General features: G+C 29.2%; 1 protein-coding gene across 1 annotated transcript; it reads left to right on the forward strand.

Moving 5' to 3' along the window:
- The first annotated feature begins 12,665 nt into the window (after positions 1-12,665).
- On the forward strand, positions 12,666-18,541 carry LOC108827699 (ATPase 1, plasma membrane-type). Its single transcript, XM_018601170.2, has 16 exons — positions 12,666-12,855; positions 14,242-14,361; positions 14,464-14,700; positions 14,796-15,557; positions 15,641-15,763; positions 15,831-15,935; positions 16,043-16,187; positions 16,267-16,431; positions 16,518-16,756; positions 16,852-16,884; positions 16,974-17,055; positions 17,139-17,299; positions 17,410-17,583; positions 17,667-17,849; positions 17,928-18,109; positions 18,193-18,541. Exons 1-16 carry the CDS (start codon positions 12,814-12,816, stop codon positions 18,287-18,289), a joined length of 2,850 nt encoding a protein of 949 aa, XP_018456672.1. The 5' UTR covers positions 12,666-12,813; the 3' UTR covers positions 18,290-18,541.
- Positions 18,542-21,996: the final 3,455 nt, after the last annotated feature.

Below are 21,996 nucleotides of genomic sequence, written 5' to 3' on the forward strand. Positions count from 1 at the left end.
CCTCTCGAATCCTAGATCTGATCATGGAACATTGGTCTTTTTATTCTATTTAATTTTTTGTCAGCCTTTTATTCTATTTAATATTTAAGGCATTTATAACTCTACGATTTTTGACCAAATCCCAAATTAACAAATCTTCAGATATTCCAAATCTCCAAATTGACTATCTTGTTCTCATGCACGTATATAAATATTTTTAAAAATTAATATTATAGTAATTGATTAAATTTTACTTTAAATTTATATATTTTATAATTTACGTGTAATTTATATTAATAATATTATATTTTGAATTAGACATGCTATTTTTATATGTAATATATAATCAATTTATTTATCCCTTGAGTGTATTATATTGTATATATTTCTCTAAATTCAACCATAATACTTTTTGTTTTAAATATATTAAAATTTTGATTAATTTTATTATTTTGCATTTATGGTGGTTGTTCTCTTAAATATATAAATATATTTTAGTAAGATATGCATATATATAATATATATATATATATATTTGAGAATCAAATAGACAAAATAAACTAAAGTGTAGACTGATTAAAATTACATACAGGAAAATAAAGATAATATTTTGAATATATATATATACTAGAGAAGAAATGAACTGTAAAATTTCATTAATATTTTTATTTTTTATTTTAATATGTTTTGAGGCATCCCATTATTTATATGTACAAAATAAATAAAATATTACTATAGAATAAATGTTCTATTTTATTATTTATATTAATTTTCCTTTTCTATGAAATCACATTAAATGTAAATATTAATAATTTTTTAACATTTGTAATTTTTTCCTCCTTAATTTATATGTTATTGGAAAAAATAGAAAAGTAAATTAAATTAAAATATACTTAACAGAAACTAGTAAATAAAAAACAATGGTAATTAAATATAATATTTTTAATTTATTAAAGGTACCTCTGTAATTAATCATCAAAAGCATTAACGTAACGTGACATGTAAGAAACTGACTTTTTAAATAATACTATAGGGATGTGATTTCAAAAATACAAATAGAAACCAAAATTTAAAATTTTATTAAAATTTAATCAAACAAAAAAAGAAATAATTTGTTTTAATAATGGCAGTTAATATTTTTTTAATTCATTAATATTTTCTTTGTAGTTAACCATCATGAGAATTAATATGAAAGCGACCCATGGAAAACTGACTTCATAAATATAGAAATATATTGAGGAATACACTTTATTAATATTATTGTTAGAAACATTATTAATATTTTTAGAACGTTTAGAATCTTTTCGTAAGTATCTTATATAGACAGGCTACAAAACTTGATATATTGTGATATCTCATTCAGTAAAGTTTTATGAACATTTTCTAAAATCTTAAGGCCATACATTTTTATGAACGTTTCTGTATTTTGGTTTATGAACGTTTATTATTGTTTTACAAACAAACTTAAGAAATCATACGTACTGTATTTTTAAAAATGGGGATAAAACAATTAATGTTCTTTGTATTTTAGAACGTTTATAATCTGATTTTTAAAATAGAAATAAAAACATTTATGGTCTTTGTATTTTTAGAACGTTTATAAGCTGATTTAGAACGTTTTGTAATCATTTCGTAAGTATCTTATATAGACAGGCTATAATACTTGATATTTTGTGATATATAATACAGTAAATGTTTATGAACATCTTGTAAAATCTCAAGGCCATATTTTTTTATGAACGTTCTTATAATTTGGTTTATGAATGTTAATTATTTTTTTACAAACAACCTTATGAAATCATACATACTGTATTTTTAAAAATAGGAATAAAACTATTAGTGGTCTTTGTAAAACATTATAGTGATATTTTTGAGATTGATCGATTATATATATATAGAGGTGGTCGTTCGGATACACGTTCGGATTCAGATCGGGTATTTCGAATTTTCGGGTGTTTCAGATTTTTGGGTATTTCGTATAGAAGCCGTTCGGGTACTTTTGTATTTTGGGTCGGGTTTAGGTATTTTTAGTTTGGGTTCAATTATTTTGGGTCGGGTTCAGATATTTAAATTTTGAAAAAAATAATTTCATTTTTTATGTTTCTTGTATTTAAAAATTTAGGTATCTTTAATTGGTTGTTTTTTTATTTTTAATAGGTTGAATAATTAATATATTTGGAGCTAACATTTCAAAAATAAATAGACACTAGTTTGATTTTTTTTTTTAGAATTTGGATCTAACATTTGTTAATATATGAAACAAAAAGTTTGACATGTATTTTAAGTGAGTATCAGAATATTTTTTTCGTAATTATATGTATATTATATGATCAATATTATATTTTAAATAAAATGAGAGATTTAAACTAAAAATATAAAGGTATGTATACATGTTCAGTTATCTTTGGATATCCATTCGGTTTCAAATATTACCCTTTTGGGATTCGGATATCCAATCTTTCCTAAATCAATACTCGTTCGGGTATTTTACTATTTCGGTTCAGATTTCGGCTCGGATTTTTCGGATCGGATTCGGATACGGATACGGGTTCGGGTATCGGATAAACTTGCCACCCCTATATATTATACTTTGTGTTGCTTCTGCATTTTGTATAACAACCAAATCTCAATTGTTTAGAACCAAATTAATGATCTTTCGGAAAAAAAAAGTCTTTATTTTAAAAAATATAGTTGATTATTTCTACCATCAGAATGTTTCGTATCCAATTTTTTTTAAGTATTTAAACCAAGTAAAACTTAGATGTTACAAAAAGATCAATAAATAAAATATAGGATTCCACAAGCAAGTGACATTACTTGTATACAGTCTAATATTGATCGGGTTTTGTTGTATGCATTGGTCATATGATAAACATTAGTTTAAACTCGTTAATGGGAACGCTATTCGTAAAGATATTATGAAGGGGTTTTTAGGTTAAGTAGAAAATTATTATAATTAAAGTTTAAAGGTTATATGATTGAAGAAGTCTAATATTATATGATATAGTCTGGACTTGAGAGGAATATGAACAACAATGATGATATTTAGGATAAATTCACAAATTCAGAAAAATGGAGAACGATGGAATTCACAAAAGTTTATTATTTTACGTGGTTCTTAGAGTATGGAATTTGTTATTTCAATCCATTGAACTTGGACTTTAAAATATCTTGTTATGGTTTTTCCAACATGACCTGTAAAATAATAATCACTCACGAGATACTTTACTATAATAACTTGAAATACATAAATATACGCATGACATAATTGGTGCACATGTCATCCTATTATTGGACTCTTATTGTTCTAAAATTAAATGTATTGTATATATATGTGCCTATGTGGGTTACATATACATGTGCAGAACCAAAAAGAAAAACTGAAGGATAAACATATCATATGTTATGTGGTCTCTTTCATGAAACCGAAATATGGGACAGAAAAGCTTAGATTTTCTAATATTTTATGTCTTAACGATGTCTCTTCATCTCAATGACCCATCTTCATTTAGACTTAGTTTGCCCCATCTTTCTCTCTTTGGGCAACCTTTAAACGCACATACATATACGTACGTATGTATATCTCATCATCTGTATTATAATTCTATGTTATCTTCTGAATCAGAGAAGACTCGGTCGCCCAAAAATGATATGACAATAAACAATGCAAAAGTTAAAATCACATAAAAGTCACAAACTTTGTATCCACATAATAAAATGGTGCATAGCAGTTTAACTAAATACCTAGGCACCACCAATTAGGGCTGAAAAAAACTCGGATATGAAAATGTGAACCATAATTTAAACCTGTTCCAATTCTACAAAATATCTGAAGGGATCTGTTTTGCAGTAGTTCATATATCATGGATTATAAATAAAATCCATCCGAACCCAAATATGTAACCCAAAAATCCGAATGAGTACGTGAATCCAATCTGAACTCTAGAGGAGTTAGACCTATCAGAATATATAAATATACGAACAGATCCTATACTTCTAAACCTAAACATCCCAAAGGATTACTATGTTTTAACTAATTTATTTTTACCAATTTTATCTTTTACTAGTTGCGCTCAAGTGGATTCACACATCACGAGATTCCATGGATTTGGATTCGCTGTCTTAAAAGTCACAGAAGCTGTAGTTAGTAGTTAGTACCACGGATCCACATAGCCTTTTTCTTCTTTTTTTCTTCACGTCTGTGAGACTATTAATCGTGGACCGTACAGATGGCAAGATATGATTGGATGCATCTGTCTGTCACCTTCGTAAATGACAGATCCTTAAAAGCTTAGTAGTAAAAAAAAGAGAGAGACAGATTCTTCTTCTGCTTCGTAACGAGTAACGGTCCCGTTATGTTACAGACTACAGAGGTGACGTCCCCACACTAAACCCTAGGCACCACGATCAATGACAGTTGACGCTTGTTTCGAATTAACTGTAGTCTGTAACCGTCTTTAGATTCTCCAACGGTAAAAATTAAGTGTTTTTAGTCATAAAATACTAAAATGAGAAATTTTTTTCTAAGAAAGATGAGATTTTTTTTTTTTGGATTTACTTGGGGTTTCCCAGATCATAGAAAAATTCGGACTAATCTCCAAAAAGTGGTAGAGCCCATGATTTCAAATCTTTAATTGCTATTTACATATTGTGATATGATTGACATCTTTTGAACTCTATGGATTCATTAATTACTAGTCAATAAATAGATTCATTCCTTTTATTGTTGTAGCCTGTAGATAAAATTCTTTGTTTTTTTTATGAATGTGTTTTTCATAATATTATTTTCTATATTTGTGCCTGTAGATAGTTTCAAATGGCAAAAATATAGTTTCAAATATTTTAACTGTTAATTGAAATTTATTTTTTATTAACTGAAATTTCTTCAAATGAAAAAATTGATGTATAAAAAGATTGTTTTCAGATATTTTTAAACTATTTGAGTATGTTCTTAAGCACTATATATATATATAGTTGTTTGGTACTTTTACGGTTTAGTGATTTACATATGTTATTGCAAGTGTTTATGTGCGCTTTGTCATTTCATATATATATTAAGAAAATACATATAAATGAAATAAAATTGGTATTTTCAATCATTGATCTATTTTAGTGAATTTTATTAATTTGGCTAGGGATACAATATAAATTTCCTATAAATAAAATTAATCGATTTTGCTATTGTGCATGATCATTAAATGGTTCATAGTGTATACAAAGCGAAAAGCTTAATCCTTTCGCCTTGGCCAGTATTTGTATAACTATCCTACACATGAAGTAGAAAACGACAACTCTATTTATAAATTTATTTTTAAAAAAGGATTTTTAACATTAAAACTTCCGACTAAGTTTGTTTTGAGTAAAAACCACCTAAATTAAGTATTTAACACAAACCCCTCAAAGTAACCAGTATGACCGGTAAATCTTTATTTTATGGGTTTTTACACTAACTAAGTATAGTTAAGGGGTTTTATCATTAAAAATCTAATAAAAAAATTAAAATAAGTAACTTAAATTTTAAAAATTAGCTTTTTTTGTAAATAGACGAGTCTGATTTTTTTAAAATCAACATTTATATATGTATAATCAAAAAATTTAAATAATAAGCAAATATAATAGAAAATAACAAAACGAAGATTAGAGTCCAAACAAAATTTAATCCCTCAAAAGAACTCGAGAGAGATTTCATGGGACCTATCTTTACTTGAGAGTGGTTTGCTTGGCATTTAAATTACAATTGTGGGTTTTAATTCCCATTAAATATGATTTTAAAATGAATTTATTTGAAATGCTATTTTTGAAAATGTTATAAGTTACTAATGTTTTAGATAATTATTTCATCGCTAGTGCCGGTCAAAAGAACCACTATTACTAGTAAATCTTTAGATAATTCTAATTTTATTTGTTTTTTTATATTTTCAGTTTATACATATATAATTTTTATTTTAAAACAAATCAAACTCATTTTTATCATCGATTAACTCATCAATTTGCATATGTTTTTTAAATAGTAATTTTGAAAGATTAAGTTACTAATTTAGATAAGTTATTATATTTTATATTTTCACATTTTTTGTTTTTTGATTTTTAGATTTTTAATGGTAATACTTTTCAACTATATTTTGTTAATGTAAAACCCCCTAAACTAAATATTTACTAGTAATTGTGGTAATTTTGACCGGTATTGTAGATATGGGATTTAATTTATTAAGTAAATTTAGTTTATGGATTTTTCTATTAAATACTTAGTTTAGGGGTTTGACCAAAAAAACTTAATTGAGAGGGTTTCACCTTAAAAATCCTTAAAACAAGTACAATCGTTGTTTCCAGTTTTATTTCTACCAAAGTGCCACCAAGAATATAAAATCATTTCAAATTTTGACAAGCAAAGTAGTCACTGCTTAGGCATGCGTGTTTGGTTAATTGGGTTTATCCGGTTCGTTTAGTTTAAAATTTTTTTGGTTAGTTCAGTTCAGTTTTTGGTTAGTCCAGTTTAACCTAAATTTTACCAAATTAATTCGAAATAAAATTCTGTTTGAATTTCGGTTAGTTTGTTTTTTCAAATCTTACCGAATATAACTCAAAATTTTAATTTAGTTTAACAAAAATAAGATAAATTCAAAAAAATTGATTACATTTAGGTAGTCGAATTAAATTTTTTGATATGGGTTGGTTATAATTTACTTTCGAAGAAAAAAATGAAATAATAATTCATTGTCAAATTGAAGCGAAAACCAAATTTCAAATTTGTTGAATCGAAATGAAACTGAATAAAAACCAAATTTTTGGTTTCACCGGTGCAGAAAAATCCCAGAGTTCTGCTGATCTTTAGTTAAATTATTTAATAGTTTTTACTTTTCAGGAATAAAAAAAAAAGAATTAATGAAAATATAAATATAAACTAGAGCTTGACCCGCTCGCCCGAGCGGGTATTTATTTTTAATTTGTAAGTTAATTTTTGTTTTATATAAATGATATTCATATATTTATAAGTTAAACATATATGTTGTGGTTGATCCGTGAGATCTCACGGATATTTACTTTTACGTTTTTATAAGTATTTTTGTATAAATGTTATAATATATGTAATGAATCAGTTGAAATAGTTGAGGTCTATGTTTCCTATATTTAGTTGTCTGCATAAATCAATAGTATTGATGATATTACTGTGAATATAATATTTTTTGTTTAGCTAGATTATAGAATGTATTATCTAAATGCTAAATCTATCGTATATGGTTTCATTTAGAATATTGATAGCATAGAGTTGTCAGAAAAAGATAGCATAGATTATTGAAAATAGTTTAGTCCAAATATATAGAAAGATTATGATTTAACTAACAAATGATTGAGTTTTTAATAAATATGGAATATTTTTAAATATTTTTGTCATAAAAACTGATTATGTTTGTTATTTATGATTTTAAATAAATAGCAAAATTTTGTAACAATAAAATTATTAGTTATGATTTTGAAAAATGCGTGGAGGGATATTTTTATAATATGGGTAACCTAAAATTTGAGTTGTATATCTATTTAATGCTTTAAACACATATAAAGAATAATAAATTTGATAAACATTTTTAAAATGCAAAACATATATTTGTGAAAAAAGAAGAGTTACGTGGGTGGACATTTGGTGTTAATTTTTATAAGGGTGTAAACCAATTAATCATGAGGTTTGGTAAATACTGTCGAAAAAATAGTTTCCTGAAGTTAAGTTGGATCAGTGAACAATTCTATTATTTTGGTATAAATGTGTTAATTGGTTTGGTAAATACTCTCGAGAATAATAATTTCCTATATTAGCTTTTTTGGTATAAATGTGTTAATTGGTTTCCTATATTAACTCCATGAAAATTAATGACTCAACAGTTTAGTTTTATTTTGATTTTTTATTAAAAGAAATAATCTAATGGCATAGGTATGTAATTATTGAAAAAAATTAGGGTTATTTCTAACTTGTACTTCAGTTTTAATAGGTTAGATACGTAGGGAGGTGCATTATTGAGGGACCAACATGATCACAAGTCAATACCGTAATGTTGATGAATATATAATGTTGGAACTTGTTCCGTAAAAAAATATTACTCACAAGTCAAACATGTGAATCGTTCCAGCAATTGCTGACCTTGCCATGAGGCACACTGGAAGAGCTATTGCTTCATCAACATCCTTTAAAGCCACACAATAATGAATTAAGAACTAAGAACATATGACTACACAAGAGGTCATTAGATTAACCGGAAAGGTTTCTGATCATTGTGTCAAAGATTCCCAGTTCGAATGACCGCTGGAACGGAATTAATTTAACATGCCGTGTTTTTGGGTTTAGAAGAAATTACAGGTTTTTGCCCCGAATCTCCTGATATTCCAAAAAAATTGTAACTAGACCCATGTCATCTAAATAATTTTCATACAACCCATAGTGTCCATCCGTCTGTACAACTAGTTTTTTTTTTTTACAAAAAAAAGATGGAAACTTACGTTTATATAATTAAAACATGATAACTTGTTGAAAATAACATTTATGTCATGTGTTATTTACACAAAACATCAATGGAATGTTATATTTTATCAAAGGTATAACGGACAAATACTTTTATTTGACTAGATTGAAAATACACGGAGAAAATAATTTTGAAGGTTTTGATGGTCTTATGGGGGCGATAAATACAAGGGGAAGTTTATCACCACTGCATTCGGAGATCGAAGCACTCAGTTGGACTATAGAATGTATGAGGAATTTAAGGCAGTTTCACCTCACGTTTGCGATAAACTATTCTCAATTGATAAAAATGGTTTCAGAACCAGAAGAATGACCTGCATTTGAAAGTTACTTGGAAGATATTAGAATACTGAAAGGAAGTTTTAATCACTTAAAGATCATTCATATACCCCGGACGCAGAATACAAAGACAGACAGCCTCGTACGTAGAGCCATGCAACAATCGTTTCATGTCGTTCATATGGATGCAGAATTACCAATTTGTATGCAAAGTCTTAGTTGAGTCTGTTTTTGTTGATGTCAAAAAAAAATCACACGGATCTTATTGACCCAGTCTTTTTTTAACCCATAAACATAAAACTTTTAGATCCAGAATAAAACAAATTATTTGACCTGTCCTCTCTTTTGATTGAGTTACGAACATAATGGTGATTGCAAGAGAAAACACGTTAGCATGGATGAAAAGTTTTTAGGGTTTTTTTGGTGGAGATGTGTTATGATGCAAATGCTTATTGAGCATGGTTGATTTACGGCGCAACTGGTTTCTTCGTTACCATCCGTAAATGTAACTTTTGCGATTAGTAGTGGTTAATATCGTTTCAATACAATCACACAAACCGATATAAATCGCTTCAAACTGTTCTGAATATCTTAAAATCAAAAGCTGGTTTTAGCTAATTTTTGTGGTTGCGGGTAGATAAATAAATATAAAATAATTTTTTAAAAATATTTAAAATTTAAAATTTAAAATGGAAATATTATAAATAAAAATATACACATTTTATATATTCATTTAAATTTACAAACAATATTATAATTTGTTTTATAAAAAGTTTTAATATAAATCTTCAAAGAAATATTAAAATTATAACTTTCAACTAATTAAAAAATTAAATAAATAAATATAATATTATTATTAATCATATTATATTTATAAATATTATATTTTATCACAATAGTATGTTTTTATATATTATAATATGTTTATATTGGTGATTTATTATTAAACCGCTACAATATTTCATAATCAACTTGTCATAAACACCACGCAAACACAACAATTTTCAAATGTTGTGCCAGACATAAAAAAATGTTAAATAACACTTAAAACCGCAACCATCCGCATCCACAAATTTTCACATCCTAACCGCAACCAGTGCATTTGAACCAGTCAGATCCTTAATGTTTTATAGTTTATGTTTATTTCCATGAAAAACCTTATTTTTGGGAATGCTATTGTTCATTTGTGATTACATGAAACTTTTATTATTGGATCGTTTCAGTGGACTTGAAAAGTTACATATTTTCAAAGGTTCAAAATATGGGTTTCGAAATTCAGATTTAAGTTCGACACTTTGTTTTTTTTTAATTGCAAATAGTGATGAGATTCTCTTGATTTGATTATATAAGCATTGAGATTTGGTATTTACAAGTGTGTAAGTTTTGTTATTTTTTCAAAGGGGCACTTAAGGGATCAAACATTTGGCTGAGTGTGATAATTAATAATGTAACTAAAAAAACATCAATTGCTAATGATGAAGAAGAAGAAAGGCTCTGAAACGATGCTTAATTGTCCATGTGTGATCTGTTTTAGTCTCCAAAATTGTCAAGCTTGCTACTTGAACCAAAACTGTTGGTTTGGAAGATGATTTCACCAATTGTAAGTGTTATAATAAAACAAAATTAAATTTAAAGTTGAAAATGAAACTTTTTTCAAGTACACATATAAGTGCTATAATAAAATAAAATATGAAAATTTTCATTAAAGTATACATATACGTGTTATAATAAAAAAATTCAAAAAAATTAAAGTTGAAAATGAAACCAAATTTAGTTTGTTATATCACTACTGAATTTCTTATATGTATTTTGGTGTTTTACTTTTAGGATTCCCATTTTTGATCTTGAATATTGATCGACTGCCTTTTGAACTAAATCATGATTAAAAAGTATGTTAACATATTGTAAAATAAAATAGTACTTTATTTATTAAAACTTAAACATAACAAATATTTAACTTAAACCAGAAAATAGTATGACTGATAAATTAATAAGATAAAACATCACAAGATTGATTAACTTATACATAATTATTTTTCAAACATATCAAACTTAGTTGAATGTATAATTTAATTTAAATTATATTTTCAGTATATCATTTGATATAAATACTACATAAATAACTAAAACATGGGTCATAATCTAGTTCTTTTTTAAAAAAATATAGTATCATGAAAGGTACCAATAAAGAAATCTAGGAATTTTCTATATCTTGTTATTTAATTATCTTTATATCTAATCATTTGAGTACCAAAGAGAAGAGTGCACAAATTTAACTAAATGTCTGAATTCTTCTGGTAATCATAAATATACAAATCTATATTTTATTTTTCTATCAAAATTTGTTTTCGAATTATAAATACTAAGGTGATGATTGCTTGGATGGTTGTTAGAATTTTTTATTTTTTGACCTTTGGTTTTTGGTTTTAGATTTTGATTTTTAATGTTTAGATTTTGATTTTCCAATAGATTTTAGTTTTTGAAAAATACGAATGGTGATTTTTATTTTAACTTTTGGTTTTTGTTTTTTTTCTCTCTAAATTATGAAAATATTTATTTCAAATTTATGATTTTGCTGCAATTTTTGTTTTTTGATTTTATATATGTAATATAATTAACTTGTCAAAAGAAAAAAAAAGAACTCGTAGTCAATAGGGGAAAATAATTCCATAAAATATGGATTTTAGAAAAAAAATAAAAATCTATTATTCAAAACATCAAAATCAGGATTCTAAAACATGTAAATTTAAATTCAAAAACATCAAAATTCATTATTCAAAAACAAAAATATAAATTTTAGAAAAACAAAAAGTAGATTTCTGAATTTTGATATTTTTCTTTAGATTAATGTGTTGTCTAAAATTTGATTAATAATTATCTTAGTTTTTCTCTGTTATTTTTTTAAATTTTAACTTATAAGTTAATATAATCTTAATGACAAATTTAAAAGAATGTTCTTAATATAAATTATTTTTGTATTATATATGTTAAACAAAAAATAAAATTTATTAAATTTTATCGCCCAACAATCATAACGTTGGGTAATAAAATACTTTTAGGATAAAAGTATATCACATGAAATGAGAATTAATAATAAAATTTATTTAAATAATGTATAGTTAGAGTAATCAACAATATGACTAAACATAACAAATAGTTATACATAGGTCCAATAACCTTTTTATAGTAAATTTAAAAATTTATGTTTTGATAATATATAGTTTTGGGATTTCTCTCAATTTTTTTGATTAACTGATATCCCAAATTTATGAAAGGGTTTAGACTAATAATAAAAGGAGGTGCAGCCCATAAAATATATTTTCGCGTTTTGGATATTCAAATCATAAAATCAATGAATCATATCTATGTGGGTGTATATGAATAATATAACTTAATTTTGTATATAAGATAGATCAAATCTCAAATGTATTGACATCCCAAACTCATCCCCTTGCTAAGTTGCTATCCAGGTTTCAGATGATTTGTCTTTTAATTTTACAGCTTTAAATTTTAAAGTTTCTTTTTAAAGAAATAGTGTAAAATGTAAATTACATCCTCGTTCGATTCCGAAAAATCAAAACAAGTAATCAATTTTGGGAAATTTTGAATCTAAACCACAAAAAAGAAACACAAGATAATATCTGACTCTAATTATTCAAACCAGATATAAAATGTCAAATACGTTTTCCAAGTGAGAAGGGATCCAATAATGAATCATGAACCATTGATGAACACGAAACCATAATCAACGGTGTAAAGAGCTCAAAAAATAATAAAATAAAATAAAATAAAACAAAAGAAGTTAATATTAGAAAGTCTGGTAGGGGACCCACATGAGCGCAAAAACGATGACGGACCCTGTCGTTTCAAGTCGTTTTTAAAAGGAGAAGGAAGACGTTCAGCTTTTGCAACAGAAGCTCGCTTCACCTACACATACAGTTATTTCTCTCTCCTCTTCCCTCTGGGTGGTGTGTGATCGAGTGGTGAAACGACAGAGGGAGACGCCGTTTTAGACATCTCTTTGAACGAAAGAGAGAGGGAGAGAGATGTCAGGTCTCGAGGATATCAAGAACGAGACTGTTGATCTGGTATGACTCTGTTTCCTATCTTCCTCGGTTGTTTTGTGATTTATCATGCACTCACAGTGTTCGACGATATGGTTGTCTGAGAGAATAGAGATATGTTTCGTTTCCCTTTTGCATGGTTGTTGTTAAGATCTCTCTTTCGTTGTCTGATGATTTTTATTCTTGAATCGGATACTGATTTTTCTTTTCCTAAATTTTTGGGAATTTTTTGAAACGATTTTAATTGCTAATTTTTGACGATCCTGGATTTTCAATATTTTAATTTTGTTATTAAAGATAAAAACTGGAGGATTTTTAGGGAAACAGATACTCCCTCTGTTTTATATTAAGTGTCATTTTGACTCATTTTTCTTGTTTCACAAAGAGTGTCATTCTACAATACCAATGCAATTTATACAACCTTTCAGCTCAAAATTAATTGCAAAATGCATCGATCTTAGAAATAAAACTATTTATCTAAAATACTATTGGTTAGATATGTGATATTAATTAAAACATAAATACATTTTAATGAGTTTCTTAATATGTGTGAAAAGTGTCTAAGTGACACTCTTTGTGAAACGGAGGGAGTAAAAGACATGAACTTTATTCGAGATTTAATTATACCCTAAAATAAAACATGTTCATCTAGAAAAAATAAAGTAGATCCACGCAAAACTATACACCTGTGAAGACAATAAAAAGGAAAGAAAGAAAAACAGAGACTTGCAATAAAGTCTTTTCACATACTATTAATTAAAAGGTTTATTTTATTTATATCATCCAGTCATAAAAATACAAATAGTTCTGAATGTTGTTGTATAATTTTTTTTTTTTTATGAAACTAGTTGTAGTAAGTATAATTTTGGTTCTTTAGGAGTTATAGGAATTGATGTACCCTTTCCGTAGTATGATTGTTTTAGCTATTTTGACTGTGAGCAAAACCTTATTCAACGAAAGCTACTTTGAATTGCCTCGTAGACTGTAAAAGTCGATTTCTCTTTTTTTTTTTTTTTGAGTTTTATTGTCGATGATTCGATGACTGAAATACCCTTTAACCGGACCTTGGCTTTCACGCCGGAAAGTAGCCACCTTTCGTGGAGGGAATCATGGGTCGCGTGTGTTACACGTCTCTAAACACGTGCATTGTTAGTATTAGTAGTCGGCGTGGTGGTGGTGGTCCCCTGTTTCCTCCACTGCCAGATTCTATTTATACCTTTCATTGTTGGTAACTTGAGTCAACTCCACTTTTCCGTGTCGCCGAGTTAGACCGTCTCGAGATTTGTGTAATGAAACTATTTAAGTTTTGACTTTCTTTTTTTTTACCCTTTTATGTTTTGTTTGAAGATGTTACACTAATCCCTTGTGTTGTGTGATGAATTACTGATCGAAACTTGGTTGGATTCTCAGGAGAAAATTCCTATCGAGGAAGTTTTCCAGCAGCTAAAATGTACGAGGGAAGGGTTGACGACGCAGGAAGGGGAGGACAGGATTCAGATATTTGGCCCCAACAAGCTCGAAGAGAAGAAGGTTTTGAGTTTGACTTTAAGGATTGTTGTTTGCTGATATTAGAAAGCTTTTGATTTTGTGAATGTCTGGGAACTAACGAGGTTGAATCTTGAAAATAAACAGGAAAGCAAAATTCTCAAGTTTTTGGGGTTCATGTGGAATCCGCTTTCATGGGTTATGGAAGCTGCGGCCATCATGGCCATTGCTTTGGCTAACGGTGATGGCAGACCTCCGGATTGGCAAGATTTTGTTGGTATCATCTGTCTGCTTGTTATCAACTCCACAATCAGTTTCATTGAAGAAAACAATGCCGGAAATGCTGCAGCTGCTCTCATGGCTGGTCTTGCTCCTAAAACCAAGGTAATGTGCTGTACAATTGAGCTGTGACGTTATTATTATTGTACATTAATTTTTTGAACTTGTTTTTCTTTTGTTGGGATGTTTCTGTTTCTCAGGTGCTTAGGGATGGAAAATGGAGTGAACAAGAAGCTGCTATTCTTGTCCCAGGTGATATTGTTAGCATTAAACTTGGAGACATTATCCCAGCCGATGCCCGTCTTCTTGAAGGTGATCCTTTGAAGGTTGATCAGTCTGCTCTAACTGGAGAGTCCCTTCCTGTGACCAAGCACCCGGGTCAAGAAGTTTTCTCTGGTTCAACTTGTAAACAAGGAGAAATCGAAGCTGTTGTTATAGCTACAGGTGTTCACACCTTCTTTGGGAAAGCTGCTCACCTTGTCGACAGCACTAACCAAGTTGGTCATTTCCAGAAAGTTCTCACATCCATTGGAAACTTCTGTATCTGTTCAATTGCTATTGGTATCGTGATTGAAATAATCGTCATGTACCCTATTCAAAGAAGGAAGTACAGAGATGGTATTGACAACCTGTTGGTCCTCTTGATCGGTGGTATCCCCATCGCTATGCCAACGGTCTTGTCCGTGACTATGGCCATCGGATCTCACAGGTTGTCTCAGCAAGGTGCCATTACCAAACGTATGACTGCCATAGAAGAAATGGCGGGAATGGATGTGCTGTGCAGTGACAAAACGGGGACACTAACACTCAATAAACTGAGTGTGGATAAGAACTTGGTTGAAGTTTTCTGCAAGGGCGTAGAGAAAGACCAAGTCCTGTTATTTGCAGCCATGGCTTCTAGGATTGAGAACCAGGATGCTATTGATGCAGCCATGGTTGGAATGCTTGCGGATCCAAAAGAGGTATTACCTCTTTCTCTGTTTGAATTACTTCTGTAGTTTAGTGAGCATTTGAGAAAACAATTTGTTATGTTTCACTTGGATAGGCACGAGCTGGAATTAGGGAGGTTCACTTCCTTCCATTCAACCCTGTTGACAAGAGAACGGCTTTGACTTACATCGATTCGGATGGTAACTGGCACAGAGTCAGCAAAGGTGCTCCCGAGCAGGTAATGATTCCTCTGAAAATATTACTATATTCTTTCATTTGGTCTACTAATTCGTTTTCCCACACAGATCCTCGACCTTGCCAATGCGAGGCCTGACCTTAGGAAAAAGGTTTTCGGTTGCATGGACAAGTACGCTGAGCGCGGTCTTAGGTCACTGGCTGTTGCTCGTCAGGTACTTATTTACCAGTGATCTTATGTTTTTCAGACTTTGTTCTGCCTTTTTTATTTTTTTTTGCATGGAAACAAATGTTCAGATCTTTGTTCTTATTCCTTTTTTAGGTGGTCCCCGAGAAAACAAAAGAAAGTCCAGGTGCACCATGGGAGTTTGTTGGCTTGCTGCCTCTTTTTGACCCTCCAAGACACGACAGTGCTGAAACCATTCGTAGGGCTTTGAATCTTGGTGTTAACGTCAAGATGATCACTGGTAACTATACTTATATTTCTTAAAATCCATGGCTATTTAGATGTTTTCCCCTAACTTGCGCTCTAACTAACGTTGCCAGGTGACCAACTTGCTATTGGTAAGGAAACCGGTCGAAGGCTTGGAATGGGAACCAATATGTATCCATCTGCGGCGCTTCTCGGTACTGACAAGGACTCGAACATTGCATCCATTCCTGTTGAGGAGTTGATCGAGAAGGCCGATGGGTTTGCTGGCGTCTTTCCAGGTTATAATTTGCTTTTTTGATCTTGAAACTAATCATGCGTTTGTTTTAAAAATATTGATCCAAGGTTCGTATGTTTCTTATTGCAGAACACAAATATGAGATTGTGAAAAAGCTGCAAGAGAGGAAACACATTGTTGGAATGACTGGTGATGGTGTCAACGATGCTCCTGCTTTGAAGAAAGCTGACATTGGTATTGCTGTGGCCGATGCTACAGATGCTGCTCGTGGTGCTTCGGATATCGTTCTCACTGAACCTGGATTGAGTGTTATCATCAGTGCAGTGCTCACTAGTAGAGCTATCTTCCAGAGAATGAAGAACTATACCGTGCGCATTCTCTTAGTCATATTCTTATATTATGCCCACGACTTGTGTTTCTTGGCAGAAACTAATAACTCTTTTTTTTTCCGTGATTATTACAGATTTATGCAGTTTCAATCACAATCCGTATTGTGGCAAGTATCTTATCTCTTGTGTAGCATGATTTTTTATTTATTTTTATTTTTACTTTTGTGTACTGACCATATTGCGTTACAATTTACAGTTTGGTTTCATGCTTATTGCTCTGATATGGGAATTTGACTTCTCAGCTTTCATGGTTCTGATTATTGCCATCCTTAATGACGGTGAGCAAATGGCTTTACTTTACTATATAGCTTCCAAATACTTTATATGCATGATCTTATTTATGTATATGTCTATCTTGTAGGTACTATCATGACAATCTCAAAGGACAGAGTAAAGCCATCTCCCACACCTGATAGCTGGAAGCTCAAAGAAATTTTCGCCACTGGAATTGTGTTGGGAGGCTACCAAGCTGTTATGAGTGTGATTTTCTTCTGGGCGATTCATAAGACTGACTTTTTCACGGTAATCATCATCTCATCATCTCTCTTTTGTTTCTTTATTGGTAAAGGCGCTTCAGGGAGGACTATATATATATATTGCCTATGAAACTAAAATTCACATTTGATTTGCAGGACAAGTTTGGTGTGAGGTCAATCAGGAACAACAACGATGAGCTAATGGGTGCTGTATACCTACAAGTTAGTATCATCAGTCAAGCGCTTATCTTCGTAACGAGGTCAAGGAGCTGGTCTTTCGTTGAACGTCCTGGGGCGCTTCTGATGATTGCATTCGTTATTGCACAACTTGTAAGAACATCAAACACTATCTTTTCAGGAATACACTTTGAAGAAAAGAAAGCCATTGAATGACTCTTCTTCCCAAAATGCAGGTTGCGACTTTGATTGCAGTGTATGCGGACTGGACATTTGCAAAGGTGAAGGGTATCGGTTGGGGATGGGCTGGTGTTATTTGGATTTACAGTATTGTAACATACTTCCCACAAGACCTTTTGAAGTTTGCCATTCGATACATCTTGAGTGGAAAGGCTTGGACCAGCATGTTTGACAACAGGGTACGCACAAATAAAACTCTCTCTTTACATCCTGATGGTAAATCTTGTGCTAATTGCTTCTGCTGTTACATTAAACAGACTGCTTTCACGACCAAGAAAGATTACGGTATTGGAGAAAGAGAAGCTCAATGGGCACAAGCTCAGAGGACACTGCACGGTCTGCAGCCAAAAGAAGAGGTCAACATCTTCCCAGAGAAAGGAGGTTACAGAGAACTGTCTGAGATTGCCGAGCAAGCCAAGAGAAGGGCCGAGATAGCTAGGTAAGTAGTTTGATTAATCATTCTCAACGGATGAAACTGGAGTTTGCTTTGATTCTGATTAGTGAATGCTTTTGTTGTGACAGGCTTAGGGAGCTTCACACACTGAAGGGACATGTTGAATCAGTTGCAAAGCTTAAGGGCTTGGACATTGATACAGCAGGACATCACTACACCGTGTAGTTACAAGTTGAACAACACAGACTGTACCAAAACCAACAACCCATCATGACTCCGCTTTTAAAAACAAAATTTCTTCACAAGTCTTTTTTTTTTCTTTTTAAGATCGTAGTAGAGGGAAGAGAACTCTTTGTGTATTGCCATAACTCTACCCAAATAACTCTTTTCATCGTAGTCATTGTTCTTAAACTTCTACTTCGAGCTTTGCAAAATTCGCCTTTGAAGAAACAAGGCTCTTGCCTTTGTATTTTGGTACTTTGGCTACACCTTTTTTCTAATGGCCTAATCTGAGCTTAATCTGAACTTGTTAGAAATCTAATCTATTAATTTAGAATCTTCTTTGAAATTTACCATAACATATTTTAAATTTAGACCTACTGAACATGTCTTACTAGCGTTAAAAAAAAAACATGCCTTACTAAATATATATATAGTAAGACCAATCTATTTACTAACTTAATTTGACCATATAAAATTTATATCTATACATTTAAATTTAATGTGCATCATAATAATTTAACTTTATGTTGTATTGCTGACATATACACAATTAAATTAAATGTCGACCTATGAGTTCTTACAGAATTATACCAAACTTAATAATCTAACTTTGCCATGTATTTCTCTTGCATATATATATCTGTACAATTAAATTAAACGTTTACCTATGAATCGGTACAGAATTATATCAAACTTAATAATCTATCTCTCTTTAAAAAAACACTTAATAATCTACCATAGATTTTTCTTGCATACCGACAATCTATAAATGAGATTAACGATAAAACAAAGCAACTAAATCTAAAAAAAAAAAAAAAGCAACTAAATCTCTTCACATATAGTTACCATCGCTAGGTATATTTTATCGAACAGATCTAAATTTAAGAGTTTTTTCGAACATGACATATCATATCATTTTAGCTTTCGGTGTTCGTAACATGAATCCCATATCACATTGAATCATCATAATTTTGAGATTCAATTACCTCGGGCTAGGTTTGGAGTTGATTATTGTTATTATTCCATCTGGTTCATGTTAAATGTTGTTTTATACTTCTGTACACAGATTAAAAAATTATTTAATTTTGTATGTTTTTAATATAAAAATATCATTATCCATATATATACTCATATTTTAACTAACTAACTAACAGAAAAATAAATAGGAGAATAAAATTAATAAATTCTACATTGAAATACTAAAACGACATTTATTTTGCAACAAAAAAATTTCTCTACAATGACACTTAGTACGAAATGAAGGGAGTATGAACTTGTGATTTCAAGCTTTTCAGTGTTTTTTTTTGTTAGAGAAAAATCTTTTCTTTTGTATGTAGCAGCAGGTGTAGAAGACGACATGTGAAAATAGTATTAATTAAACATTGGTTAACTTGGTTTCTTTTGTCTCCGGTTCTGTTTCAAATGGAAACTAAAACATTAATTGGTTAGTCAATTTCGTATCAGTATATGTCACGGGTTCTGGTTGGTATAATAAATTTAAGACATTTCTCAATGTAAAATGTAACATCTAATTCATAAATTTGATATAATTGTGATTCATATATTATTTTTTCCTAAAATTTATGTTCGTGTAAAGAAATACTGAATGAGTATTCACTTTTCAAGCTATAAAAATTAATTTCTTATATTATAATAACCACATTTTAATACCTTATGCTTAGAGAATATATGTTTGGTAGATAGTTCATGGACCTCTACGTTGGATTTCAATAGATGTGGGTGAAAGTGAAACCATAGACGGACTAAATTTATGGGGATAAGAAATCAGAGACGAAAATAATCCCCATCACATACAGAATTTGGAACATTATTCTGGACAATGGAAAATATGATGCAACGTTCAACAAGTCAACATTTTAGGATGGACTGCAAAGATTTGATAGCAATGTTAGAAGAAGCTAAGACATGGCCGAATTTATCGACAAAATTGGAAGAGTTACAAGATCTGAAGTGAACATTCTAATATTTTAGGATATACTATGCTCTTTGGAGACAAAATGAAAGTGCTGATTCCTTAACTAAAACCGCTCAATTTTTTTATACGATTTTTTTTTTGTTAATTGTTCCGTTCGAGTCTAGTTATTTAAATCACGTCAAGTTTGAATAATAGAATAGCATTTGATGTTAAATATAAAATATATATATATATATATATATATATACAATAAAATTCATAGATACACTATATCAAATCCTAAACAAAGAATATTACTTAATACCCCCATAAATTTGAAATCGAAAAATATATTTAACAATTAGTCATTAATCATCAATAAAATTTATAGTTTTTGAACTTCTTCACTGGACAAAAAGATTTTGATTTCTTAGAAACTAATAAAATATATTTCTATTAGTGATTCATAATAGCAAATTTGTAAAGACTTATATAAAGATCGGTCTTGTGTATAATTTCTTAATGTTCGGAAAAATATAGGTTTAGATTCATTTTTTTAGTATGCATTCATGAATTAAATGTGGTAAATTTTTATTTGGGCCACATAACATATGAGATCATATATAAACAATCAGATATAATGAATACAAAAGTGTATATAATTTCTGTAAGGATATAGTGAAATACAAATATATATATACATATGTACTAAATATTAGTTAAAATTATTTTTAAATATATACATTGTTTTATTAGTTAGTTACATATGTATTATTATAATTTAATCACATATAAAAATCTACAAACTACTTAATTTTGCATTTAATAATTTTACATAAATATTATTAACTAATATAATACAAGGCAGTCAGAAAATAAACTCAAAACAAGTTATAATATACACAAAATTTTATTTAATCATCTATATAGTTTAAATAATATAATTTATCACATAAATTTAAAATTGTGTAAAATATAATGTAAAGTAATATAAAACCATTTGTATTGGTAATCTCTTTAAAATTTATAACTATAACTCCATATAAAAATATGTTGTAAATCAAAAGAAAGAGAGAATTAGTTGTTCATATTATTTCATAGGTAACGATACATATATATAGAGATACAAATATGAGTTTATGTATCTAATAGACATCCACGTAATAGTTCATAAAAATACAATATATATCAGTTACATCTAATATTTAACTCATTTCATCATCTATCACAAAAGTTACGACTCTTATTATATAATCTTTAACTATTATCTAATATGCCATTATCTAACTTTGCATCTAATCTTTAACTCATTTCATCTAATCTCTTGCCTCACAAAGTTACATCTCTTTACATCAAAATACATAATACAATTATACATATTTTGTATATTAGATTAGCTAAAATCATATATTTAATTAAATATACATAAAGTTTAATAAAAAAGCCGACACACTAATATATAAGATATTCATTCAAATTTTTACAAATCTGTATCTAATAAAGATCTACCTACAATCATATAAACAGAATATTCTAATCGCATTTGGATCGATTTGATCAAATATAATCAGTCTAATATTTAGTTAACTGTATATTATATACATTAATATTGAAAATTTTATATCTAATAGTTCTGAAAACCAATTTAGTTATATTTTCCTTAGATCTTTTTTTGTCAAACCAATTCTATTAGATTTGAAAAATACATAATATATTTTCAAAATTATGTCCATCAATCCTCAAAAAACATTATTATACCTAATGGTTAGCATCTAACACTATAAATAATCGTCCA

This window comes from Raphanus sativus, chromosome 9 (assembly GCF_000801105.2).
Source record: "Raphanus sativus cultivar WK10039 chromosome 9, ASM80110v3, whole genome shotgun sequence".
NCBI lineage: Eukaryota > Viridiplantae > Streptophyta > Magnoliopsida > Brassicales > Brassicaceae > Raphanus > Raphanus sativus.